This window comes from Ruditapes philippinarum, unplaced genomic scaffold (genome assembly GCF_026571515.1).
Source record: "Ruditapes philippinarum isolate M1 unplaced genomic scaffold, ASM2657151v2 ctg6115_1_1_1_1, whole genome shotgun sequence".
Lineage (NCBI taxonomy): Eukaryota > Metazoa > Mollusca > Bivalvia > Venerida > Veneridae > Ruditapes > Ruditapes philippinarum.
Window position 1 is genome coordinate 26,785 of NW_026864812.1, and position 26,080 is coordinate 52,864.

The window sequence follows — 26,080 nt, forward strand, 5'->3', positions numbered from 1 at the left end:
TATTGAAAAAGCTGAACAATTTAAAACAGAAATCTTGAAATTCAGGCTATTTGTTGCCATATCAACCAGAATTTTCAACATAGGAAGAAAAAAAATAGATGTGCATAATTTCTAGACTGCCATATACCCATATTTTAAGTTTCATAAAAATATTTTCAGTACTTTTTGAGTTATCACTGGATCCAGTTTATGTGTTAAATTTGCCATATTTTAAGACTATTTGTTGCCATAGCAACCAGAATTTTGAACATAGGGACAAAAGAAAAAGACGTGCATAATCTCCATACTGCCATCTATCTATATATTAAGTTTCATAAAAATAATTTTAGTACTTTTTGTGTTATCGCGGGATCCAGTTTTGTGGACAGACGGACTGACAGACAGACATACGGACATACAGGCAGATGGATAGACAGACGGACGGACATTCCAACATTTTGGCTTTAGAGGCTTTTTTCTTTGTTATTTTCTTTGTTTTCTTAAGGGCTACTAGCCCCTAAAACCTTTGATCACGGAATGAACCTATTGTTCTCTTTTGTTCTCTTTACTGTTATATAGCCTCTAAACCCAAAATGTGTGCTCGGACGGACGGACGGAGGGTAAACCTTTAGTCCCCTCCGGTGAAACTGGTAGGGGACTGACAATGCATTTGGTATAATACTGATATTTCTTAATGAAGTGTATTGTTATTTTGACAGTTTGCATTTGCAGAAACCATGTAAACTTCCCGTTGAAAAAAAATCTAACACGTCCACATATATATTTTTTTTTATTATTTCACCATAACATTTTATTTGATATTGTCAAAAATGTAGAAAATCTTATGAAAGAAATTTTTCATTATCTTCAATTATTTACAGAATTCATGTTTATTTTTCTCATTTTAGTTGAGTTGCGAAGCATGAAAAGCTCAATTTTTTAGAAATATGTTCAGATTATCGCTTGTTTCATACAGAAACTTTATTCTATAAGTTAATTTTGAATAAAATTATGATTGTTGTGTGTATTAAACTGTCTTATACCTTTTTTATAACACAGTTTGGCTATTTTGACAGTTTTGAGATATATGGTTACCATGGAAACTGGCATTTAACAAACAAAATCCAACACATCAACATATATTTTTCTTTTTATTTTTGAATTTGTCATTAAATTTTACTTCTCATACAAAAAATAAGAAAATTTGATGATAGAAAATTTTCGATAGCTTTAATTATTTACAGAATTCATGTTTAATTTCTCATTTTTTTGTGTAAAATAATATGTTTAGATTACCATTTATTTCATCAGGTACGTATATTAACAGATATTTTATAATTTTCTTTTTTAGTTTTGGATTTGCCGTTAATTTTTTAACTTATCTATTTTTAACTGTAGAAAATGTCTTTAAAGCTTTTGGCATCCTTTGTGAATATTATGTACTTTTAAACATATAATACGAGAATGAATGGATGGACTAGGGGAACGAATAGATATAAAAACAGAAATTATATTATCAACCATATAATCAGCAATCAAATGGATAGGCTAGGTTATCGTATAGAAGTACAAGAGAGAATATATTATTCAAAGTATCAGAGAGACCGTATCAGAGTGGATTGAATGGCAAAACAAGAATGAAAATAGGGAATCGTATAAGCAAAAACCGAAAAACCACTATTAAACATGAAATAGATGATCAAAATCGATAATATACTATCAAACATATAATAGGGGATCAAACTGATGTAATAGGGGGGGTGTATAGACGTACAACAGAGAATATATAGCACCAAACATATTAAAGGGGATAAAATGGATGGAGTACGTGATCATATAAATGTACAACAGAGAACATCATGTCAAACATAAAAGAGGGGGGAACAATTGATGGACTAGATGTACAACAGAGAATATACTATCAAACATATCAGAGGGGTTCGAATGTATTAACTAGGGAATTATAAAATGTACAACAGAGACATCATGTCAAACATATAGGACGGGATCCAAAGATCGTAAAGATGTACAACGGAGAAAACTATCACACATATATGAGGGGATGAAATGGATGGACTAGAGGATCATACAGTTGTACGACAGAGATTCTTGCATATCAGACAGGATTATCTACCGTTTACACCGGTGCTAGAAAACTCTGTCTTACACTCCCATGTAAGACAAGTCGCGTGCTTTAAATGACGTCATTGACGCGCGACTTTTATGAATGAATCGCGTTCTTAGGATGACGACTTTTTTCCGTTATGAATGAAGTTGTATGTTCATACGTTACAATAAGAAACAAGAGCCATGTCAACATGGCCATCCCACGCCGAATGTGTTTGCTCATTGGAAGAATGTATATGTAGTAGAGCAGAATAATTCAATTTTAAAAGGTCTTTTTATAATGAAAACTGATGGCTGAAGTGATTACAGATTTGAAACTTATGTGAATACTGATGGCTGAAAATAACAAAGGGCAATAACTCAAACATTATGAAAGGTAGAGTTGTCATTCTTGTGCACTGCACACCTCCTGAGTGAGATCTATCAAACTATGAAGTTTTATGTTGATATCTTAAAGGCTTTTTGAGTTATGCTCTGGACAAAAATTAATTTTGAAAAATAACAAAGGGCAATAACTCAAACATTATGCAGGGTAGAGTTGTCATTCTTGTGCACTGCATTCTTCCTCAATGAGATCCATCCACCTATGAAGTTTCAAGTTGATACCTCAAACACTTTTTGAGATAAGCTCCGGACAAAATAGTATGAAAAAGAACAAAGGGCAATAACTCAAAAATATAAAGAGAAGAGTTATCATTCTTACGTACAGCATTCCTCTTTTATAAGATCTTTCCACCTATGACATTTCATGTTGACATCTCAAACACTTTTTGAGTTATGCTCCACTCATGTGAAAAATTATGTATGAAAAATAACAAAGGGCAATAACTCAAAAAATATGAAAGGTAGATTTATCATTCTTGTGCACTACACACCTCCTGTGTGAGATCTATCCAACTATGAAGTTTCATGTTGATATCTTAAAGGCTTTTTGAGTTATGCTCTGGACAAAAATTAATTTTGAAAAATAACAAAGGGCAATAACTCAAAAATTATGCAGGGTAGAGTTATCTTTCTTGTGCACTGCACTCCTCCTCAATGAGGTCTATCCACCTATGAAGTTTCAAGTTGATACCTCAAACACTTTTTGAGATAAGCTCCGGACAAAATAGTATGAAACAGAACGAAGGGCAATAACTCAAAAAATAAATAGGGAAGAGTTATCATTCTTGTGCACAGCATTCCTCTTCAATAAGATCTATCCACCTATGACATTTCATGTTGACATCTCAAACATTTTTTGAGTTATGCTCCACTCAGGTGAAAAATTATGTATGAAAAATAACAAAGGGCAATAACTCAAAAATTATGAAAGGTAGAGTTATCATTCTTGTGCACTGCACACCTCCTGAGTGAAATCTATCTAACTATGAAGTGTCATGTTGATATCTAAAAGGCTTTTTGAGTTATGCTCTGGACAACAATTAATTTTGAAAAATAACAAAGGGCAAGAACTCAAAAATTATGCAGGGTAGAGTTATCTTTCTTGTGCACTGCACTCCTCCTTAATGAGGTCTATCCACCTATGAAGTTTTAAGTTTATACCTCAAATACTTTTTGAGATATGCTCCGGACAAAAATGTCGGACGGAAGGACGGACGGACGGACGGAAGGAAGGACGGAGACTATTTTATATCCCCCGCCGCCTTTCGGCGTGGGATAAAAAGTGCGTAATGAGCATATCAGTTTTCATGATTATTTGACATGTAATATACAAGAAAAAGAATGCAGACGGGAATATCTAGCTCTCGGGTAACTGTTTAGCAGAAACTCGGCAGAGCCTCCTTACCGCTGTAAACAGTTACCATCGAGCTAGATATTCCGGTCTGTACCGGAAGCCGATGTAAGATTCTTATTATATATAATCAAACATCAGGAGGGATCAAATGGATGTACTAGGGGGTCATACAGATTTACAACAAAGAATATATTGAAATACTATATTATCTACTATATTATCAAACATATCAGAAGGGACCAAATGGATGTACTAGGGGATCATACCGATGTACAACAGGGAATGTATTACCAAACATATCAGAGGGGATCAAATGGATTGACTAGGGGATTATATAAATGTGCAACAGAGAACATCATGTCAAACATATAGGAGGGGATCAAAGGATCGTAAAGATGTACAACAGAAAATACTATCAGATATATCTGAGGGGATCATACAGATGTACAACAGAGAACATACTATCAAACATATAAACGGGGATCAAATCGATGTACAAGGAGATCCTATAGATGTACAAAAGATACATATAAGAGGGCATCAAATGGATGGACTAGGGGATAATATAGATGTTCAGCAGAGAATATATACACCTGGAAATTAGTTAAACACATCTGGCATTTTGCCTCAATTTTGACATGAGCACAATTAAAATTTTAAATTTACGGACCACCTGTATTCAACCTTCAACAACTGGAACAAGTTCTGTACTAAAAATTGCAAAAACAACCACAGAATCGTATTAGACGCCTTACTGGTAGTATGAGAAGGGTTGAGGCTGTCATCAGGGCACGTGGCAGTTACACACGTTATTCAAAATTTGGCTAAATAATGTCATTTAAGGTTATGTACTCGTCAACATTTACCAAAATATCTACCGATAAATGTTTTGTAAACGCTCCGACCCCATACTTATAAACACTTACATTTTTGGTAAAAAACTACACATTTGCTTCTGCTTCAATAATTTGGTTAAGAATAAACTTAACTAATAAATGTACTGGTTTATGATTACTAAATTATTATCGCTAGTTATCAAATTAATATTTCTTAGCTCAATTAAGTCGTCATCTCATATAGATGTACAACAGAAAACATACTATCAATCATGCAGGAGGGAATCAAATGAGTGTACTAGGGGATCATACAGATGTACAACAGAGAATACATTATCAAACATGACAGAGGGGATCAAATAGCAAATAGATGAACTAGGGGTCATATATATGTACAAGAGAAAACATACTTTCAAGCATAAGGGAGGGGAACAAATGGATGTACTAGAGGATTCATATAGATCTACTTGATCCCCTCTGATATGTTTGATAATTTATTCTCTGTTGTACATCTGTATGATCCCTTAGAACTCCCATTTGATCCCCTCCTGTGTGCTTGATAGTATGTTCCCTTTTGTACATCTATATGATCCTCTAGTACACCCTTTTCGGATATCCCCTTTAGTGCTTGATAGTATATTCCTTGCTGTACATATATATCATAGCTTATACTATCCATTTAGTTTCATCGTAAACTTGTATGTTGCATTATATAAGTAACACATGGGTTTGTGGGTAACAGTAAAAATATCATCCCGAGGAAAATACAGTTACCTTAGGCGTAGCCGAGGGTAACACTATTTTTACAAGGGATGATATTTTTACTGTTACTCAAAAACCCAACTGTTATTTGTTTCATTACCCCGAACAAAAATTGTGTGATGATCTCAAATTATCAACTAAATCTAACTGTAACAAAAATAAATCTAGAGTAACAATAACTTATCTGTCCTTACCTTTTCATTATACTTTAGGCCTTCTTGAATCGTTTTCGTTTTCTTTTATTTTTTAAGCTAGTGATGATATCTACTACTCATAAACATACAATAAGCTGGTTTTTATTTAGAAAATAAAACACTTACCCATTCATACGGTTATGATCTGTGAAATCTGATCCTTTTGTGTCCATAATATTTTTCACATGGTTTTTGACAAAATAACGATGATATCATATGTCTGTCTACCATATCTGTTACGTCTAACTAGAGATGAGTATATTTCATTTTTTTTCTTCATTTGTTTAATTGACAAATCACGAACTTCTCCATTGAAGGAAATTGTTGACGATATAAAATATTTCTCCAATGGCGGCGCCGGAGATATATAAGGAATCACATTATAAGAGGACCAAGAGATCATCTATATGAACATTTACTCTAGTTTTGATAGAATATGTGTGCAAGGTTAATGTTAGATGAGCAGGAAATCATCAAGATGTAAATATAAATTAGTAGTTATGGAATATAATTATATGAAGGGTCACCTGTCCTTTTAGATGATTGAATTAAAATCCGTGATATGTCATGCAATGATAAATTTTATTAAACGTGTCCAAGAAAATGTTATAAAGATGTCAACTCATGCGAAAACCTATAAATAATATTTCTAAACTCTATTTGATTAGCCGTTAACTCGCATGACTTGTGTCTGTGTAAATTACGCGCTTATCCGTTTGCCCTGTGGCCGCCCCAATTACACAGGTAAACAATCAACCGCACTTTGTCGTAAAGCAGTGTAGGATAGATTTGAGTCATGGCGGATGTGAGATAGGAGATATTCGTTTATAATCGTGACCTCAAAAAGGATTTCGTACTTTCAACAGCATTCAAAATGGATTCTTTACCATTAATTAATTCAGTTTTATTTTCGGTTTTAATTTTATTTAAAGGTTAGTTGTTAAATATATCTTCTAAATGTACCTGATGATTACCTTTACTATTTTATCGGTGACACACTTTTTGAAGATGATGTTCTATTATCTGAATGACCGATGGTCAGTTATAACCATAACACTGTTAAATATCTATAAGTTTTATTGTAAGTACTAGAGCAAATGTTTAAATGTTAAAGCATTCTATCAAACTGTATCAGAGAGAAAAATCTATACTAAGTTAAACCCGCGTGACGAGAGAGTATATCATATTACACAACAACCCCTTACTAAAGCTTGTAAGTTCATTCATTTATTACATCAAATATTTTATTAACAACAATTTTAAACTCTATAAGAAAATGTGAAATGTAATTTGAATATCAATTATGTTTTTAAACACACATTATTGAATAATCATTAAATCCTGTCAACATGTAATCATTTGTTAAATCAAGAAGAACATTACAAATTTAATCTATCTGGGGTGATCTAGTTATTACAGATGCACACTGATTTTGAGACACTTGTTTATCTACATAATAAGACACTGGATAAGTTGGTACTGTAGACAATAAAGTTTTTGAGGTCTTAAAATTTTCATTGAAAGGAATATCTATTTCTTTATCAAAGTCAACTCGTTAATGCAACTTAACTAAACTTCCGCGATTTCTTTCAATGGTAGATTTCGGTGTCTCAACTTTAAAAGATCGTGGTCTCGAAGCTTTCTTAACTACTCTACCTTCTATATTCATGTACTCCGTCCCCTTTCTTTAATGAAGGCAAATTTTGTGCACGTCTTTTTCTGTCATAATTTTGCTTAGCGTAAGCACGGTATGATTTCTCTCTATTTTAAAGTACTTTATAGTTTATATTGCTTGGTAGTAGTTTTTGTGGTGCTTGTGGAAGAGGTGTTTTAATATGCCTACCAAATAACATTTGACTCGGACTTAAACCATTTTGCGGTAATGGAGTCGCACGATAGATCATCATCGCTTCATAAGGGTCGTCGCATTTTGACAATAAGCGTTTTACAGTCCGAACAGCGCGTTCTGCTTCCGAATTCCCTATGGGATATCGTGGACTACTTGTCACATGTTCGATTCCGTATTTCATAAAAACTGTTTGAATGCATCAGAGGTGTATTGTGGCCTCCGTCAGAAACTATGGTATCGCATAGGCCATGTCTCGATAATATTGACTTGAAATGTTCAACTACCGCCACCGAAGATGTTGACGTAAGTCTCGATAATTATATATATCGTAAAAAGTAATCTACTACTAATAAATATGTATGTCTGCGCCAATGAAAATGATTTGAACCTAATCTTGACCAACTTCTATTAGGAGTAGATATCATTGGTTCTCTTTTGTCATTTTGAAATTTTGCACAAATATCACAATTCTGAATCATTTGCTGTATGTCACCTGATATACCTATCCACCAAACTGATACTTTTGCCCTTTCTCTACATTTTGAAATGCCTTGGTGAGCGTGGTGTAACTGAGACAGAATGTCTAGTCTCATGTTTGTCGGAATAATAAATCTGTCATTTCTTATTAACAAACCTTTATTCACAGTAATTTCTGACCTATAAGGTTTATAAAATTTGGCAATTCCGCACGATTCTGTATTATGCCACCCATTAAAGGTATATTCAATTAATTTGCTGCAAACATAGTCAGATTTTTGTTTGATTCAATTTTCTCCAGCCTTTTTTGTAGCTGGGAGACTGGTGATAACTGAGTCAACATACAATTCGGTTTCATTTCAACTTTGCTAGTCAGTAAATGTTAAGGTGTCACATTCAGCATGCGACAAGTTATCAGGAATACCAGTATACATGAATTTTCCAGGCACAAAGCTGATTGAATAGGAGAATCTTAGCAGTCTCATTCCAAATCTTTGTACCCTTACTGGTAGATCACTCAAGTTCTTTTGACCCTAAAGACTAACACAAGACTTTTAAAGTCAGTTTTGATATGGAAATGTTTTCCAATCATAAGGTCACTATGTCGTTCAGCCCCAGTAAGTACGCCTAGTGCTTCTTTTTCAACAACACTGTTTCTAACCTCTGTAGGTGTAAATGCCATTGACGCAAATGATACTGGCTTAAAGGCACCATTGTCTTGTTTCTGAAGAGCTACACTTACGGTAGCATATTTTGAACAATCTGTCATGAGAACAGTTTCCCTATTTTGATCATAATGAGCTAACACTGGAGTATTGGTCAAAGTCAGCTTGATTTTATCAAAAGTTTCTAATCTTGTTGGTCTGAACCCCAGTAAAATTGATTTTACGTACTCAACAGATTTCTGATAGGTTTTGAGTATGCTGCCAAAGAGAAAATTTCCCAAATTGATTGACCATTTCCATCAAACTTCGTTACCCATGTATGTCTTTTGAAGGACATTAATTTCTGATGGCCTTAACCTTGTCCTTGTGAGATTCCATGTTGTCCTACTAAGTATCCAACCAATTTGAACCTTTTTTGCTTTATTACACACTTATTTTCATTCAGTGTTACATTACCCTGGTCTAGTTTGTTCAAAACTGTCCTAAGTCTTGTGTCATGTTAAAAGGTGTTATAAATGTATTAAATAAATTATTTTCTTGAGCAAGTTCAATTTGCCAAAATGAACTATAAGCGTCTAATTTTGAAAAATATTTTCAATTTTCAATTCTGATTTTGTACATTACCTGTGACTGTTCATAGTTGTTTTTAAAAACGGATGTCAACTATCTCAACGAGAAAAATGGTTTTATAACAGTAAATGCCTTTACCTATGTGGTTTTAAATTTCACTAGTAAATTATCATTGTATAAAATGTCTGAAAATTTAGCTATAAAAGCAAACAAAGTATAAGTTATCCTTTTAAAAATATCTATAATCTTTAACCAATGTCAAGTCAATCTTATTTTAAAGTTTTTGACTCAAAATATGTCTTGTTTTGTTATATGGGTCAGAAATATGGGGACTTGAAGTTAGGGATTGTATAGAACGTGTTCAAATATATGCATGTAAGACATTTATGAATATTTCTTTAAAAGCGTGTAATGCAATTGTAATGGGAGATTGTGAAAGATACCCAATGTATATATATATGCAACAAAAAGATGTATTAAATTTTGGATAAGGATTTTTATATATGGATGATGAGAGATATGTTAAAAAAAATATTTTATGCTTAAAAGGTTAGATGAACTAGGTTATACAAAATTGGGTGACAACTCTACGATTAAATTTCTATAAGAATGGTTTTGGCTATATTTGGGAAAAAGAAAAGGTTGAAAATGCAAACTTATTCCTTACCCTTTATGTAAATAGATTACAAGATCAATACATGCAAAATTGGAACAGTGAGTGTTTAGAAAACAGAAAGCTAGTATTCTATAGAAGTTTTAAATGCAATATTAATTTTGAAAAATATCTGGACTGTACAGATATATTGAAATTTAGGAGTAGTCTTCCTGCTTTTAGGTCCTCTTCTTATCAATGATAGAGAAAGGAAGACATATTGGTATTCCAAGGGAAATCTGTTTTTGTATACACTGTCGATATGAAATTGAATGCGAATTTCATTTTCTGTTAAAATGTCCTTTATATGATAATTCACGTCAACAATTTATACCAAATAAGTATTGGGAACATCCAAATAATCAAAAATTAAACTTATTAATGTCATGCAAAAGTGTTAAGACAATACGAAACTTATCAATGTTTTTATATTATGCATTTAAACTGCGAAATGAATCTATATCTTAAATGTCTTTATGTTAGTTGCTAAATCTTATTTCACAATTACATGCTTTGTGAAAATTGGCTAAAATGCTTCTCTGACAACATGTCATTGTACTTTATACCACTCTATGTAAACCTGTATATTATGTGATGTTATATTATCATAACTAGCTGCCATGTCATTATGCTATTGTGTTTATATATATGTATACATGTGTATGGGCCGGTGGCCTGAATGCAAATTTTTTTAATAAACTCTTTGAAATGCACATCATTAAGCGGCGTCTTTGATGTGCATCATCAACATGTATCTTTTTGTCACTTTTAGGAATACATACCATTCCTGCTCACCAATCAGTGCTTTCATCTACTTTAAAAATTATGCCTGCCTTTGTCAGATTTAACTTTCGGTAGCAAAGGTATAGGCACGCGCCTTTGTACAGATAAAGCATATGGCTGCGCGTTTTCATTGAGTGAAATACGATATTTACCATCTAATTGCCCTGGTTCGCGAAATAGATTAAGATGCTTCTGTTTGACATTTTCAATGGTTTGAATCGCGTCCAAATTAAATTGAATTTAATTGAGATTCTTTATAGCAGGTTTCCCTAATAAACATTTTTCTATGTCTCTTACAACGTACTTATTTTCTTGTGAAGAGTTACCATTGTGTGAAAGAGTCTGTGTAAACGAACCAATAACTATCAATTTTATGTTACCTGGGCCGTATAACGATCTGTGAGTTTTATACAATTTTGGTTTGCCTAAAGTATTATAAAAACATTCAGGAATAACAGTCAAATCAGAACCAGTGTCTATTTTAAAGTAGACAAACGAATCTCTCACCTGAAGTTTTATTGTCCAAGGTTCATCTGGTACACAGCGAATAGTTCCTAAATATGATGATGCGTCATTTGCACACAGTTCATGCAGCATTTTAAGTTTGACAACACACTGCTAAGTGATTAAAATGTCCACATTTTCGGCATACTTTCCCAAACGTTGCACAATGCCCTCGTGAATGACATTTATTACAATTTGAACACCGTTTATTATCGATTTTCTTCGATTGTCTAGATTGTGTTCCCGGAAATTTCTGCGTCGCATCTTGCTGTCGAGAACCGTGTGGTTGCGGTAACGAACTTCGTTTTGGCTTTGCCCCGCCACAAATCTCGTCTGTTACAGCTACGTCCTGTTGTGATCGAATTTGGTTTTTAACTAATTCGCTGATTCTTGCCATTGTTACGCATTTTTCGCGAGTAATGTTTTGTTCAAGCTGCAGTTTTTCTGACAAATTTTTATTCCCCCTTCGAAGAAGAGGGAGTATATTGTTTTGCTAATGTCGGTCTGTCTGTCTGTCGGTCCGTCGGTCCATCGGTCTGTCCGACGGTAGACCACATGGTTTCCGCTGATTATCTTGAAAAGTATTTATCACAAAGTCTTCATATTTCACATAGTGATTGGTCATAACTAGTAGATGACCCCTATCGAATTTTGGGTCACTAGGTCAAAGGTCAAGGTCACAGGGGCCTAAAATGTCAAAATGGTTTTTGCTGATTATCTTGAAAAGTATTCATCTTAGAGTCTTCATATTTCACAAAGTGATTGGTCATATATAGTAGATGACCCCTTATGATTTTGGGGTTACTAGGTCAAAGGTCAAAGTCACAGGGGCTTTAAATGTCAAAATGGTTTCTATTGATTGTCTTGAAACGTATTCATCATAAAAGCTTCATATTTCATATAGTGATTGGTCATAAGTAGTAGATAAACCCTATGAATTTTTGAGTCTCTAGATCAAAGGTCAAGGTCACAGGGGCTTTAAATGTCAAAATGGCTTTTGATGATTATCTTGAAAAGTATTTTTCACAAAGTCTTCATATTTCACATAGTGTTTGGTCATAACTATAAGATAATTTCTATCGATTTCGGGATCACTAGGTCAAAGGTCAAGGTCACAAGGGCCTTAAATTTCAAAATGGTGTCCGCTGATTATATTGAACAGTTTTTATCAAAAAGTCTTCATATTTCACATAGTTATTGGTCATATCTAGTCGATGACCCCTATTAACTTTGAGGTCACTAAATCAAAGGTCAAGGTCACAGGAGCCTTAAATATCAAAATGGTTTCCGCTGTTTAACTTGAAAAGCATTCATCACTAAGTCTTCAAATTTCACACAGTGATTGGTCATAATTAGTAGATGACCCGTATTGATTAAGGGGTCATTAGGTTAAAGATCAAAGTCACAGGGGCCTTTAATGTCAAAATGGTTTCCGCTGATTATCTTGAAAAGTATTCATCACAAAGTCTTCATATTTCACAAAGTGATTGGCCATAACTAATAGATGACCCCTATTGATTTATGGGTCACTACATCAAAGGTCAAGGTCACAGGGGTTTTAATTGTCAACATGGTTTCCACTGATTATCTTGAATTTATTCATCACAAAAAAGTACTATTTCACATAACTAGTAGATGACCCTTTTTGATTTCTGGATCACTAGGTCGAAGGTCAAGGTCGTAGGGGCCTTAAATGTCAGAATGGTTTCCACTGACTATCTTGAGAAGCATTCTTCACAACGTCTTCATATTTCACATGTTGATTGTTCATAAGTGGTAGATGTCCCCTATTGGTTTTGGGGTTATTAGGTTAAAGGTCAAGGTCAAGGTCACAGAATTCTTGACTGGTAATATGATTACCGCTTATTATCTTGGTTACTATTTATCACAAAATCTGCATATTTCACATATTGCTAGTTGACGATTTTGGGGTAACTAGGTCAAAGGTCAAGGTCACCGGGTCTTTGAATGGTAGAATGGTTCCAGCTCATTATCTTGAAAGATAATAATCACAAAGTCTTCATATTTCAAAAAGTGATTGATCATAACCAACAGATGATCTGTATTGCTTTTGTCGCACTAGATCAAAGGTCAAGGTCACAGGGGCCTTAAGTGTCAAAATGGTTTCCACATATTACCTTGAAGAATTTTTATCACAAGTAAGTGAGCCTATTGATTTTAGGGTGTGTAGGTCAAAGGTAAAGTTCACAGGGTTCTTGAAAATCAGTTTGGTTTCCGCTTATTATCTTGAAAACTGTTTATCACAAAGTGTTTATATTTGTAGTATTGATTGGTAATACCTATTAGATGACCCCTATTGATTTTGGGTCACTAGTTCAAAGTTCTAGGTCACAGGGGCCTTAAATATCTCTTTATCTTGAAAACTATTAATCACAAAGTAACAAAATTACCAATAATGTGAATCAAGGGCTAGAAAGGGGGGCATATGTGACGTTCGACATTCTTCTTATCTTAAATTCCAACTACGATTCGACACCTTATTTGCTCGCTTTTCATATCGGCAGGAAATTCACAGCTGTCTGCCAACTCGTATAAAGATCTAATGAATGTATCTACTGTTTCACCAGGCATTTGGTTTCTCTTTTGGAATTTTACTCGTTCGTTAATTATATTTTTCTTTGGATTAAAATGTTTGTCGAATTTTGTTAAGACAGTTCCATTTTTTTATGCATTACTTTCTGAAAGTTCAAAAGATTTTAATAAATTGTCAGCTTCTTTTCCCATGGTATATACCAGTGTAGCGACTTGTATATCTTCATCTTCTTTATGTAGTTTTGAAGCTGTTCTGTAAAAAGAAAATCTTTGTTTCCAGTTATTCCATTTATTTTGGCTTGAAAAATCAAAGATTTCTGGAGGTTGTAACTTTTTTTCTGAATTTTCTTCTAAAATTTAATGCTTTAGTTCTTTACAATTTAATGTAATCCAGCTTTCATTGTTTTCCATGTACTATTATCTGAATGACCGATGGTCAGTTATAACCATAACAATGTTAAATATATATAAGTTTAATTGTAAGTACTTGAACATATGTTCAAATGTTGAAGCATTCTATCAAACTATTAAAATTGTTATCAGAGAGACAAATCTACACTGAGTTAAACCCACGTGACTAGAGAGTATATCATATTACACAACAGTTGACAGTTCTAAATTTGAAAGGAGTGAATAGAGGTGTGTCATCCGGTCACGTAAAGTTGAACAGTATAACAAAGTTTGGTAGAAATTATGTCTAAAATCTGTATTTAGAACATATATTTAAGCTAAAACAATAAATTTACAGCAGTATTATAAGTTGTATGTGTTTTACAGTTATACTATGTTTTAATTGCCTTGAGGCCCGGGGTAATTAGAGCCCCAGTGATAATTATTGTCTGGTATGGGGTAGACAAAACTAACATGTATTGTAAAGTGGAAATTAAGATAAGAGTCTTGATAAATATTTACCTTGACGCTTGATTTTTTTCCTCTGTTTATGTATCTGAAAATAATTTATTGTCAATAGTGTTTGTTATACAAATTTATGTATATACCGACTTCTTTTTTTATAACAAAGTTATTTTTAAGTTTAAAATTATGATACGTAATGTGATTTTAGTTTCTACTTAATTAATAGTTAAAAACTCACTTGATGTCAATTAGCAAATCTTAAAAGTTAAAAAACTTACTTTATGTCAATTAACATATCTTTGTATGTAGGGTTGAGATATATTTGAGTAAAAAAGAAACGTTTTAATTAACCCCAATTTAAGAAGATAATTAATAATGTTATAAATATTAAAAAGAATCAGAGCACTCTTTATGCATTCATCATTAGAACTCAGTATGCATTATAGTTATAACATTAATAATTTGTTGCCGTAATAAAAGCAGCATTTCTCCAGAGTCATGCTATTTTCTTGAAAACATAGAAAACGTATTTAAAAGCATAATGGTGAAGAAACCAAAATGAAGCAATTAACACATTACCAATGGCACTTGAAAGCCACGTAAATTATCAAAAAATAAGTAACAATATGCAAAATAAACTCTCACTGCAGTGTGCGTTAGTAACACAGTAGAAATATTGTTATAAAAACTGAAAAATTAGTCATTAATCACAAAAAATATGTAAATTATTACGTGCATCTTGAATCATTTTACATTTTCAAAAATATTAGTACATTTTTCTCAAATTTGATTTTATTGGCATACTTTGGCTCATCTGGAGGCATGCTGCTTTAATAATTTAACCCTCCTTTTTGGTCTAAATCCAATGAAAGGACATAAAATGACCAAACATAATAACCAAATAACATTTTATACAAGGAAAATATATCAAGGATTGTACTATATAACTTTTAATCTATGGGAAAATCTTCAATATTATCAAAATTTTCATTTTTCTTCATGATAAATAAAGTTTGGTATCATGAGATGTCAGAGTATCCCTGAATAAGTTGTAATAAATTTCAGGCCACCTGTTGGAGATGTTTATATTATTGTCATTATAAGTAGGGAAAGTGTCTCAAACTCTTTTTTTTTCCAGAGTTTTTCAAATATAAACAAATACAAACCAGATGCTGAGCTGACATTATCTTAAACTTTGCTGGGAAGCAAGCAAAATGATTTCTGGTTCCAAAGACATTACCCAGACTTAGAAGTAGATCAAGATTAAATGCAAATTACTATTTGTTTTCTTGCTCTCCAGATGTGTTCTTTGTCTATAATTATATAAGAAATGTTAACATTTTATGCTATGCTTTAGATGTCTTTTATCAAATTAGTAGAATTTCAAATTCATAATTTTAATATGACCTATATTTTCCAATTCCTTTTGGAGTTTTTTCTGATCAACAAATTAAAACATAATGTATCCATGTTTTTGCCAAGTTAAAAAATCATCCTGCGTATCATTATACTTTATTTATACTTTAACCAAAAGTTCTTCTATTTATTCATAAAAAAACAAGTTGCATGTCTTGGATTATACATGTAGACAATTAAACAATTAATTTGAAGTTAAGACCTTGAAGGTTAAATTATTGAATTTTCACTGATTTGTGCATGAAATGACCATATATTTTTATCGGTGTGTCTATATATATACACGCATTTATATAAATTTTAAAATAATACAAATTATATAAATACTATAACTTGAACGCAGTTAATTGTAGCTTTCCTAAGCAGTTGACTTCATTGCGAGATTCATCCAATATTTTGCCTTAAAGTAACATTATGCTCATATTTTCATAGTCACGTCTAGCTTTATTGACTTTATATTTCAAAATATATACTGTTAAAATGGTGTTTGACCAACAGGTGATTTTTGAAAATGTTTGAGTCTGCCTTAAACATAAAGACTGCCCCACTGTTTTTATAAACTGAACGGTAGAAATAAATTCTAATGGATATTTACAGAAAATTCCTTAGGATCCGTGCGTTACTTTGCGATGTCAATTATTCAATCAAAAGTAATAATTGCAAGATGAATATATATTAACATGTTCACTCACTATATACCCTTGGATAGGCATAATGTCACTTTAAATATAACAATATATACATGTTTTTATTTGTTCATTAGCTAAGCCCTTTATCATTTACATGCCTCGTTTATATTCCTGATAATCAATTTTTAATAGTTTTCTTTTTTCTTTCATAGACTGAGACCGTTTAATTTTTATATATTAAAGTAGGGTAGAGTCCCTTTGAGGGAAAGAAAGTCAGAACTTACTGACTATAAATTATATATTTATGAAAAAAGTATGTTGTAAAACATTGAATGTAATCTGATTTTGATCTTTTGACATAGTGCAATTGACTGATTGTTTTTAAATCTATTTAGGTAATCTGCATGTGGGTATAATCCCGTAAAATATGGCGGTCTCATTGTCATAATCCTATTGTTACAATGCGTAAATAAACGCAAATTGTTTATACTCAGGTATGAATGGATTTTGACTTAATTTTTCTCTCCCCTCAATGTTGTTAACTGGACATTCGGAGATTTTTTAAAAGGTTATATTTTGCTGACCTAAGCTCAATTCCTCTTAATTAAATCCTGCTGTCGATTTCCAGGGCTGTCGTTTATGGAAGTTTATGAGTCATTTACTCCTTAATTTTGGCTTGTGACTTCCAATATTTAATACTTTTCCTTCTTTACCTTAATAATGTGACTTTCAATGTCAGAGAATTTGCAGTCTCTTTCATCAAAATTTTGAATTTTAATGGAAGCCCTGAATTTCTTTAAATCAATTTGTCTAGGTTCCATTTTGATTAAAATATATATATAGAATGAAGGTTGAATATACTGTATTTGTGTTCTTCTATATGGCCCAGTGACTTGACACATCGCATTAGACAATAAAATGCATCAATGCTTAAAATGAAACAATCACATGTCTATGCAGACTTGCCTACATACAGTTGCGATGATACTGAATTTTTGGCTGCTGAAATTAATTCACAGTCGCGTACTTTTAAGCTTGACTATTTGAAGAACAGGGGGCTGTCTTACTAACCTGGGTGTCAGCATTGGAGTTGGAGTCAGTGTTGCACTCTTGTAAAAGTTTTACATACCAAATCATATTCCATTAGTTTACCAACTAATGATATTTGCTTGTAACTTCATACACTTACATGAAAGCATAATAGGAGCTCACTATCCAAGGCCTATAACTCAAGCATGGATTTTGATAGAGTTATGGCCCTTTTTGAAGTTAAAAAATCCTTGTTCTAAGTTTTACATGCAACAATCAATCTTCAAAATTGTGAAGGTATTCACTTAAAGCTTAATATCAGGATCATAACTGGAGTTCACTGTTCAACGCCCATTATTCTGACTTAGATTTCGACAGAGTTACAGCCATTATTGAACATGTATGGAATATTCTTGGTTAAAGTTCTCAAAAACAGAAGGTTTTCACTTGCTACTTAATATAAATCACTTGGATCAAAATTGGATGTCATCTTTTAAGGCTTATTTCTTGAAATGGATTTTGATTGAGTAATGCTGCATTCTGTTTAAGAAAATTGTTTAAGTTTTGCTTGCAACATTAATTTTTCAAAAAATGCACTTCAAACTTGATTCATGCCTTTGAACTTACAAAACAAACACTTTCCAAGGTCCTTAACTCTGACATGGATTGTGAATTAAATAAGGCACTAGATGAAAGGCTTTTGTCAATATTCAAATAGATTAAAACAGAATCCCTAAAGAAAGCCCAACATGGCAAAATTGTTAAATGTTGCAGGCTCGGTTTGATTGACTAACATTTGTTACTGTGCCATGGATATAAGTTGTATTCTTGTGAATGAAATCTTCCTCTTTGTTTATTGTTACATTGACCAAACTCTTGTTTTACTATCAACATGTTGAAAAATTACACTCTAGGTAGAACAAAGTTGCATAAACTGATTTTCAGATAGCTTAATTGTCATTTTTCTGTTTTTCAGATGTTACATCCTTTACATTAACTGCATCGAAGAGTGCCAACAAGGCTATTCTTGGTGATAATCCATTTACAATATCGTGTGCATATACACTTACAGGAAGTGATCAACTGTTTACAATAGAGTTACAAAGAAAAAGAGACACTGGTAATACTGCCGCTTTTGAAACTTTGGTGACTTTTCAAAGTCCAAGCCATGATTTATTAAATTTTACTTATCAAGATACAGCGTTGGAAGATAGGACTGTTGCAACAAAGTCAACAGAGGAAAGTAAAACAGCAACTCTTGTTTTCAACAGAATAGAGTGTGATGATAAAGCTACATACAATTGTAAGGCTTTGTACACAGATGGTGTGGTAAAACTTGCTGAGAGTTCTGTATCTGTTTTTGTAAGAGGTAAGCTTATAACTTGAGTATTTGAAGATGGCTTTCCCTACATTATCGCCCTTGAAAAGACTGGTATGCATCTTGATATATGTATACCTGACCTATTTACCACTGAAGTAATCCACTAAAACCTCCAATAAACCTCACACATATATTTTGTTTAAAGGCTTATAATTGTAGATAAATTTCCAATAACTATAACTCCATTGTACGTATTTTAACTGAATTTTACCTCTATTTTTCACTTATAAATTTTGGTTTGTTTGTTCGATAATTTTTGACTTATAGAAAGGGTATACAAATGTTTGATCAAATTTTTGTTTGGTGTTGATTATGATATTTTAGCTGTCACTTTATTCAAATTATATGTGAAAACAAATTTCTTTAATAATATCTTTTGCTTTTTCAGCTAATACATTATTTGAAAAAGATAAGACAATTTCATATACACCATCAGCAAGTTTAGAAGAGGGTGATGACGTCACATTTCAATGTAGTGGGGATGTGGGTAATGAACCCGTCGGCCATCTTGGCTGGTTTTATTACCTCAATAACGACACATTTTTTACAATCAATGCCTCTGACAAAGCAGTATCGCAAGCACCAGTGTACCAACCAGGAACATGTAGTTACAAACGAACATCAACACTTCAATTGAAAATGCTCAGATCATTCATTAACTTATTAGTGCGATGTACTGTGCAACAAGATAACTACAACCAGTTCGGAGATGGTTATGCGCAGACTACGAATATTCAAGTATATTGTAAGTATCTATAAAAATTACTGTTGCAAGAATACAAAATTATTGTGCAGTATTTAAATTTGACATAAATTAATTTTTTTTCACAATCGCTAATTTTCGAGTTTGCACATTAAAATGAAAAACAAAGTTTTAATGGCAATTAATTGAATGGAATGGAATGGAAGGGTTATTTTGAGAAACCTTTGCTTCTATTTTTATGTCTTAATAAAAGATATAGGGGATACAAGTACAATTACTGAGAATATTACATGATTGAACTTTATGTACTAACAGCAGCAATGATTGCATAATCAACCAATCTAGAGTGAGTAAAGTCTGCACATCTAGAAAGTTGGCAAGGACTATTATGTTATGTTGGAGTGTCCAGTTTGAGAACTTTTATATTGAAATCCCTTAAAGTGCTATTGGACTGTTCCATGGTACAAATTTAGCAATGTTTAGCCTTAGAATCAATTCCCACACATTATGTGTCATACAAAGTGAAGCTTTTTACATATAACTTTACACAATGCTTATCTTTTTCTGTGTCTATTTTCAAGACCCTCCAAAGGTCACTGCTATAGCTGACAAAACAGTTGATGAAGGAACTGACTTGTTGACCTTGAACTGCGTAGCAGATGCCAATCCCCGACCAAAGTATTCGTGGCTTCTACCAAATGGAACAGTGAGCGACGGTCAAAGCTTGTCACTCACAAACCTTAAAGTTGGAGATAATGGGACGTTCACCTGCTTAGTGTATAATGTATACAAACAAGTGAACCATACAGCTAATGAGACGGTGTATATCGATGTCCGTAAGTATACTTTAAATTATATAATTGGCAGCGAAATTTTGCAAATCAAATAATGAGCACAACTGTGCGCATCTGCTTTTGCAGCAATTTTGATATTTAAAACAGACATTGCTATACTTTTGATAGTAGTGCAGACTAACCAATTTCCTGTGTGACTAGAGACATAAGATGGGTAAAAAAACCTGGATTGTCGGACAAAGTAGTGCTTGGCTTTTAGATGTAAACCTGCTGTCATATCCTTGTAGAAAATAAAGGCTGTTTATCTGTAATGGATGTACCTACTCTTTTATAATATACGAGGTACAACTTTTATGCTCTTAACTCTTCAGAAAACCACTTTTAAATATTGTTTTTATATAATATCAGCCGGAACTGAAACACTAATCTGGCAAGAAACAAGCAAGTTTGTATTGCGCAAATACTAGTGCAGCTTTCTGTAAGGTTTTTAGGCTATTATTTTTCTCTAGTTACATCTTGTTTCAAATATCTGTTTCGTCTGGAAATATTTACTCATTTCGGTTGTTTGTAGGTTATTTTTGTTTATCTTGATAAATGCTACTATCTTCATAAAGCTTTTTCTGTAGTTGTACTGATCAGTTTGTTCAAATTTGTGATTTTATATGTATTTTATGTGGAATGACTGTCACATGGTTTTAATCTAAACATTTTCCTCACTTTGGTGAAGCACTGCAGCAAAGAAACCTTCTCTGTTTTATGTTTAAAAGTTTGTCAAGTAAAGGGTTTATAAAAGTCTGATGATTAAAAAACTATAATATTATGTTAAGCCGGTTAGATCAAGGTGAGGCAACATTTATTTAAGGAATTGTACCATATGTGACCACAGTGTTTAAGTTAAGAAGTAAAATTCAATAAAAATAAATGGCTGAAATGGCCTAGTGATTATTTATATAACTGCAAGTGTGTGGGCAATTAGGTGAAAAATAAAATTCTGGACAAATCATACCAATACCATTGATGCAAAGTGAGTAGAAATATGCTGATTAAAAGTACTGGCCTACTTTACAGTACTGCAATAATTTACAGTACTGTACTGATAAACAGTATCAACATACTTTACTTTTATTCTGTAACTAACAGTTCTATCACGATTAGCAGTACTGGCTTGCTTAATAATACTAATTTATAAAAAAAAAACAGCACTGGTTCATCAAATTAAGCAAATATAAAAATAAAACTATTTCAACCAGTAACCATGTTATTATAAACAATATCATACAGGGAACATCTTTTTAAGGTCAGAACAGTTAACATTAACAAAACACTTCAGGTTCAAACTTATTTAGGGCCTAGGGCCATAGAATGTTTGTTGACATAATGCATAAAAAATAACTTTGAATGATGAAAAACTGTGAAATTAAAAATGTACTATTTCGAGCTGTTTTGATTTTATTATAAATTGTATATGACTAGCTCTAGGTCACGGCATGTCAGTTTTTTGTAGACACGGCTGCTGCAGAGATTGAATCTGAAAATGTGGCAGTAATTGTTGGTGTTGTTCTTGGTGTTATCATTGTAATTCTTGCTTTATGTGCTGGTTGTGTATCGATGGTTCTAAGAATATATAGAAGTAAAGAAGGTAAGCCACCAGGAAGTGTTTTGTTGACATTGTACGATAAGCAACTGTATACTTTAATATTATAGTTTTTTTCATGTACATCTTTTATTAAATCCAAACAGAAGTTATGCCTTTCACAGAATCAAACAGTATTACGATCCTGTGAATAAAATACCTAGACTCCAGCTCCTTTTCAGAATTGCAGCGTATATCAGAGTTAGATTCAAATAAGTCATCATTCTAACGAAGAAAAAAGTATCATGTTGTTGTATCATTAACCTTGGCATGTTTACTAAGAGGATATTGAAACGCCATATGTATATTGAAACTTACCAAGCTTCTATCCATATTTACAAATACGCAAATATATTGAAGTAATTGAGAGATCAACTTTGCACTGTGGGTATTTGATATTGGGCGTCTGCAGTTACAGTCAAGATATATTATAAAATATCTAAGTATAAACTATTAATTCTTAAGCATTGATTTCAGCTCAGTCTGACGTCAAGAAACGCCGAATGAGGTAAGGACTATGAAAAGACTTTCACTAATGTATACATACTAGAATTACATGCCAGTACGTAAAATATTGCACAGACTTTTTTATGTAATGATGCAGCAAAATCATATTTAGTAAAGAAGACTCCACTTATAACTGATAAATATTTAGCAAGAATATGTTATAAATGTTTATATCTAAAGAATTTGAATGAGTGTTATTACAGGTGATGTCATATTTGTTATTTGAACTTACATACCTTGTTTGATTAATTAGTGTGAACTATGTATTTGATATTGCGAATTATTATCTAGACGAACACACTATTTCAAGACTTGTTAAGTCAATGGCATGTGTAAATAAAATTAATATAAACGCATTTTATCTATATTCCAGAAAGGGACCAATATATGCAAACGAATCTTTCTTGACAGGAGATTTAGATTCCAGTGAGGTACGAACTGTCGGAATTAACCAAACAACAGCTTCCAGTATAAATATTGAATCAGAATACTTGAGATTGGATGATAATACTCGTGATGACAGGAAGACGTATGATACCATACAAAATATATGAAAAGTTAAAAGGTTTCCTGCAGGGATGAATTGATTTCGGCCGAGGGACGTCTAAGATCAGCTTTACTGCTTGTAAAATGTACAGAGAAGTACTGAATTTAAGTGGAATTTTCAATGCTCATTGTTAAATTACAAACTGAAATCTTGGAATTGAATTGGCCATTCTTAAATAATAATAAGTAAACTAATATGAATTTAATGATCTTCCTGAAACAGTATACGTGTCTAATTTTCAATGAATCTAAAAAAGTTACGGAAGCTAACTTTCATTTTTCATTTTCTAGTTTTCGGTCTAATAATCCATGTTTCCGGCCACAAATTATCTTAGTAGAATTATATTGATTATGATATTTTCCAAAATAATGAGACAACAAACACGTTGCTGATCACTTCATAAACTTCCTTTTTGATTAAACTTCAATTGCTCAAGTAATTTCCTTTGAATCTAACGTGACATTTAGAATTACACATATTTCTGAATTAATTCTGTCTCAATCTAGATCAACATCCATTTATGGTTATGCTGTATTTTTCATTTGATTCTTTAGTTCTTTCGAATTACTTTTCATAAAAGCATTATATTTTCTTGATCGTTTCAGGAACAGTTTGTTAACTTAATAAAAATGCAGAAATGCTGAATTTTTAAATGTTAATTGTAATTTACTCGTCTGACACTTTATATTAATGCAAATCCCATATATGACATCATGATTGTTATCAATAATTTTTGCTAATATACTTTTTTGAAGTTTACTTATCTGATTATCTGTTTGATTTAATAGAAATGAATTAACAGCCCGCTGGCTTTTGTCATCTGGTGTGTTCATTAGTATAAATCGAATCTTTTTATTGGCCGAATGGATAATTTCTTAATTCATATAAGGTAGTTTCATTAGTTGATTTAATAATCTCTTATTTTTAATCATTGGTTCATTATATCATTGAAAGCAGTTTTACAAATATTAATAACTATATATCTATTACTGTTATATAACTATAATTGCAATGTGTTTTGATAGAATTTATCGTAAAATTAGGTCACACTTTAAAAACCTTTAAACATGGATTTAGTTATATACGATAACAAGAATATTGACGATGACGGCGACGACGAAAAGTTTTAAAAGTTAAGGTACATCAACTTAAAGGTCAATATCAACAATAAAACGTGTGGTGGTATTTAAGGAAAAACAAAAATATATATAATATCTTATTAATATAAGATAGTTTGTTCTTCAAATTTATAATATTTTAAATTAATAAATGATAAGCTTAAGTCATGACTGAATAATGTAGACTTGTTGGGATTATTAAAGAAATACCAGACATGATTGTATTTTGATGGGAATGATCACATATATTCAGACGAAATATTTACCTTCAAAATATTTTCAGGTATTTTTACAGATAAATGTCATGTTCTGGTGAAGAAATATCCAAAATATGACAATCTGTATTAATAATGTCTTTACAAAGAGAAATTTAACTGTAAATTTGTAATTTTGTATGAAATAACATACAATGCATGTTTGAATGTAAATTTCCCATTGTTTATGTGGTCATAAATCACAAATTCGTATGATTATATAGTGTATCTGTGCGTATGTTATGCTTTTGCAAGCTTCCGTCTCCGCTAGCACCGGTAATTAATACTGTTTCTTTTATTATCAACATTGTTTCTATTTGTTACAAAGTATCAGAACAAAGTAATTATAAAACTGATAAGATATCTGTTTGATATTTTTCAGACAAGATTGATTACACAGTGGCAAATTATAGTCTTTTAATTCATTTAATTTATTGAGTTTAAAATGCATAGTAGGAAAGAAATTCTCTAATATTTTAACTCTGACAATAATTCAAATTTTTGAAGTTAGCTCCGTTCTTTATTGACTCTCAGTAAAAATAATTTCCATTAAAATGAAGATGAAAGAAAATGAAATCAAGCAACTTTTAAATGCCATATACACATGTATAGATAGCAAAATGAAGTAATTCAAAGGGACAACCCGTTGTATTGAATTTATGAAACACTGTATCCAAGGCTTCGTGGCCCGGTCATTCAACAAGCTCAAAATACTTCGAAAATAAAGGAAGCTACGCCCTGATCTATTCCATGTTTTTTAAAACAAGCAATTATCATAGTATTGCAAGCAATCCATAAGTCCCCTACCGGTTAGAACCCCATCAACATTCTGAAGGGTCATTGGCCATTCACTAATGTTTCAATTTTTTTCTATTTTAAAAAAAAAAAATGTTGGAAAAGTTCTTTAAAAGTGATCACAGGATACAGTTTTTATGAACAGACAGACAGACGGACTGAAAGACACTCTAAAGTTAATATTTGAAACATCCCTGTTACCAAAATATACCATTTTAAAAGCAAAATTCTTAAAGAGGAGATAACTCTTGAATTAAAGATGCAATTTCATAAAAATGTTCAGCTCTTTTTGACTAATCACAAATATTGTTATATTTGCCATGTTTTAAGCCTATTTGTTGCCAAGGCAACTGATATTTTTTCAAAATAGGAAGAACAGATAAGGCATGCATAATCTCAAGACTGCTATCTACCCATATGTCAAGTTTCATAAAAAATATTTCCAGTATTTTTTGAGTTATCATTGGATTCAGTTTATGTGTAAAATTTGCCATATTTTCAGTCTATGTGTTGCCATAGCAACCAGAATTTTCATTATAGGAAGAAAAAAAACGTGCATAATTTCAAGACTGCCATCTACCCATATGTCAAGTTTCATAAAAATATTTCCAGTACTTTTTGCGTTATCACTGGATCCAGTTTATGTGTAAAATTTGCCATATTTTCAGCCTATTTGTTGCCATAGCAACCAGAATTTTCAACATAGGAAGAAAAGAAAAAGACGTGCATA

At 32.1% G+C, this 26,080-nt stretch overlaps 1 protein-coding gene across 1 annotated transcript; it reads left to right on the plus strand.

Moving 5' to 3' along the window:
- Positions 1–6,425: 6,425 nt before the first annotated feature.
- On the plus strand, positions 6,426–25,629 carry LOC132726888 (carcinoembryonic antigen-related cell adhesion molecule 5-like). The gene is made up of 7 exons (XM_060712298.1): positions 6,426–6,568; positions 18,595–18,987; positions 19,388–19,744; positions 20,284–20,538; positions 22,001–22,135; positions 22,607–22,637; positions 23,010–25,629. The coding sequence occupies exons 1-7, from the start codon at positions 6,511–6,513 to the stop codon at positions 23,188–23,190; spliced, it is 1,410 nt and encodes a 469-aa protein (XP_060568281.1). The 5' UTR covers positions 6,426–6,510; the 3' UTR covers positions 23,191–25,629.
- Positions 25,630–26,080: the final 451 nt, after the last annotated feature.

What these genes read in the sequence shown, in the direction of transcription:
- LOC132726888 (XM_060712298.1), top strand. Translation starts at nt 6,511, where the DNA reads ATGGATTCTTTACCATTAATTAATTCAGTTTTATTTTCGGTTTTAATT. An exon ending in TGTATCTGTTTTTGTAAGAG is followed by an intron (nt 18,988 to 19,387) that starts GTAAGCTTATAA and finishes TTGCTTTTTCAG; the next exon opens with CTAATACATTATTTGAAAAA. An exon ending in TACGAATATTCAAGTATATT is followed by an intron (nt 19,745 to 20,283) that starts GTAAGTATCTAT and finishes TCTATTTTCAAG; the next exon opens with ACCCTCCAAAGGTCACTGCT.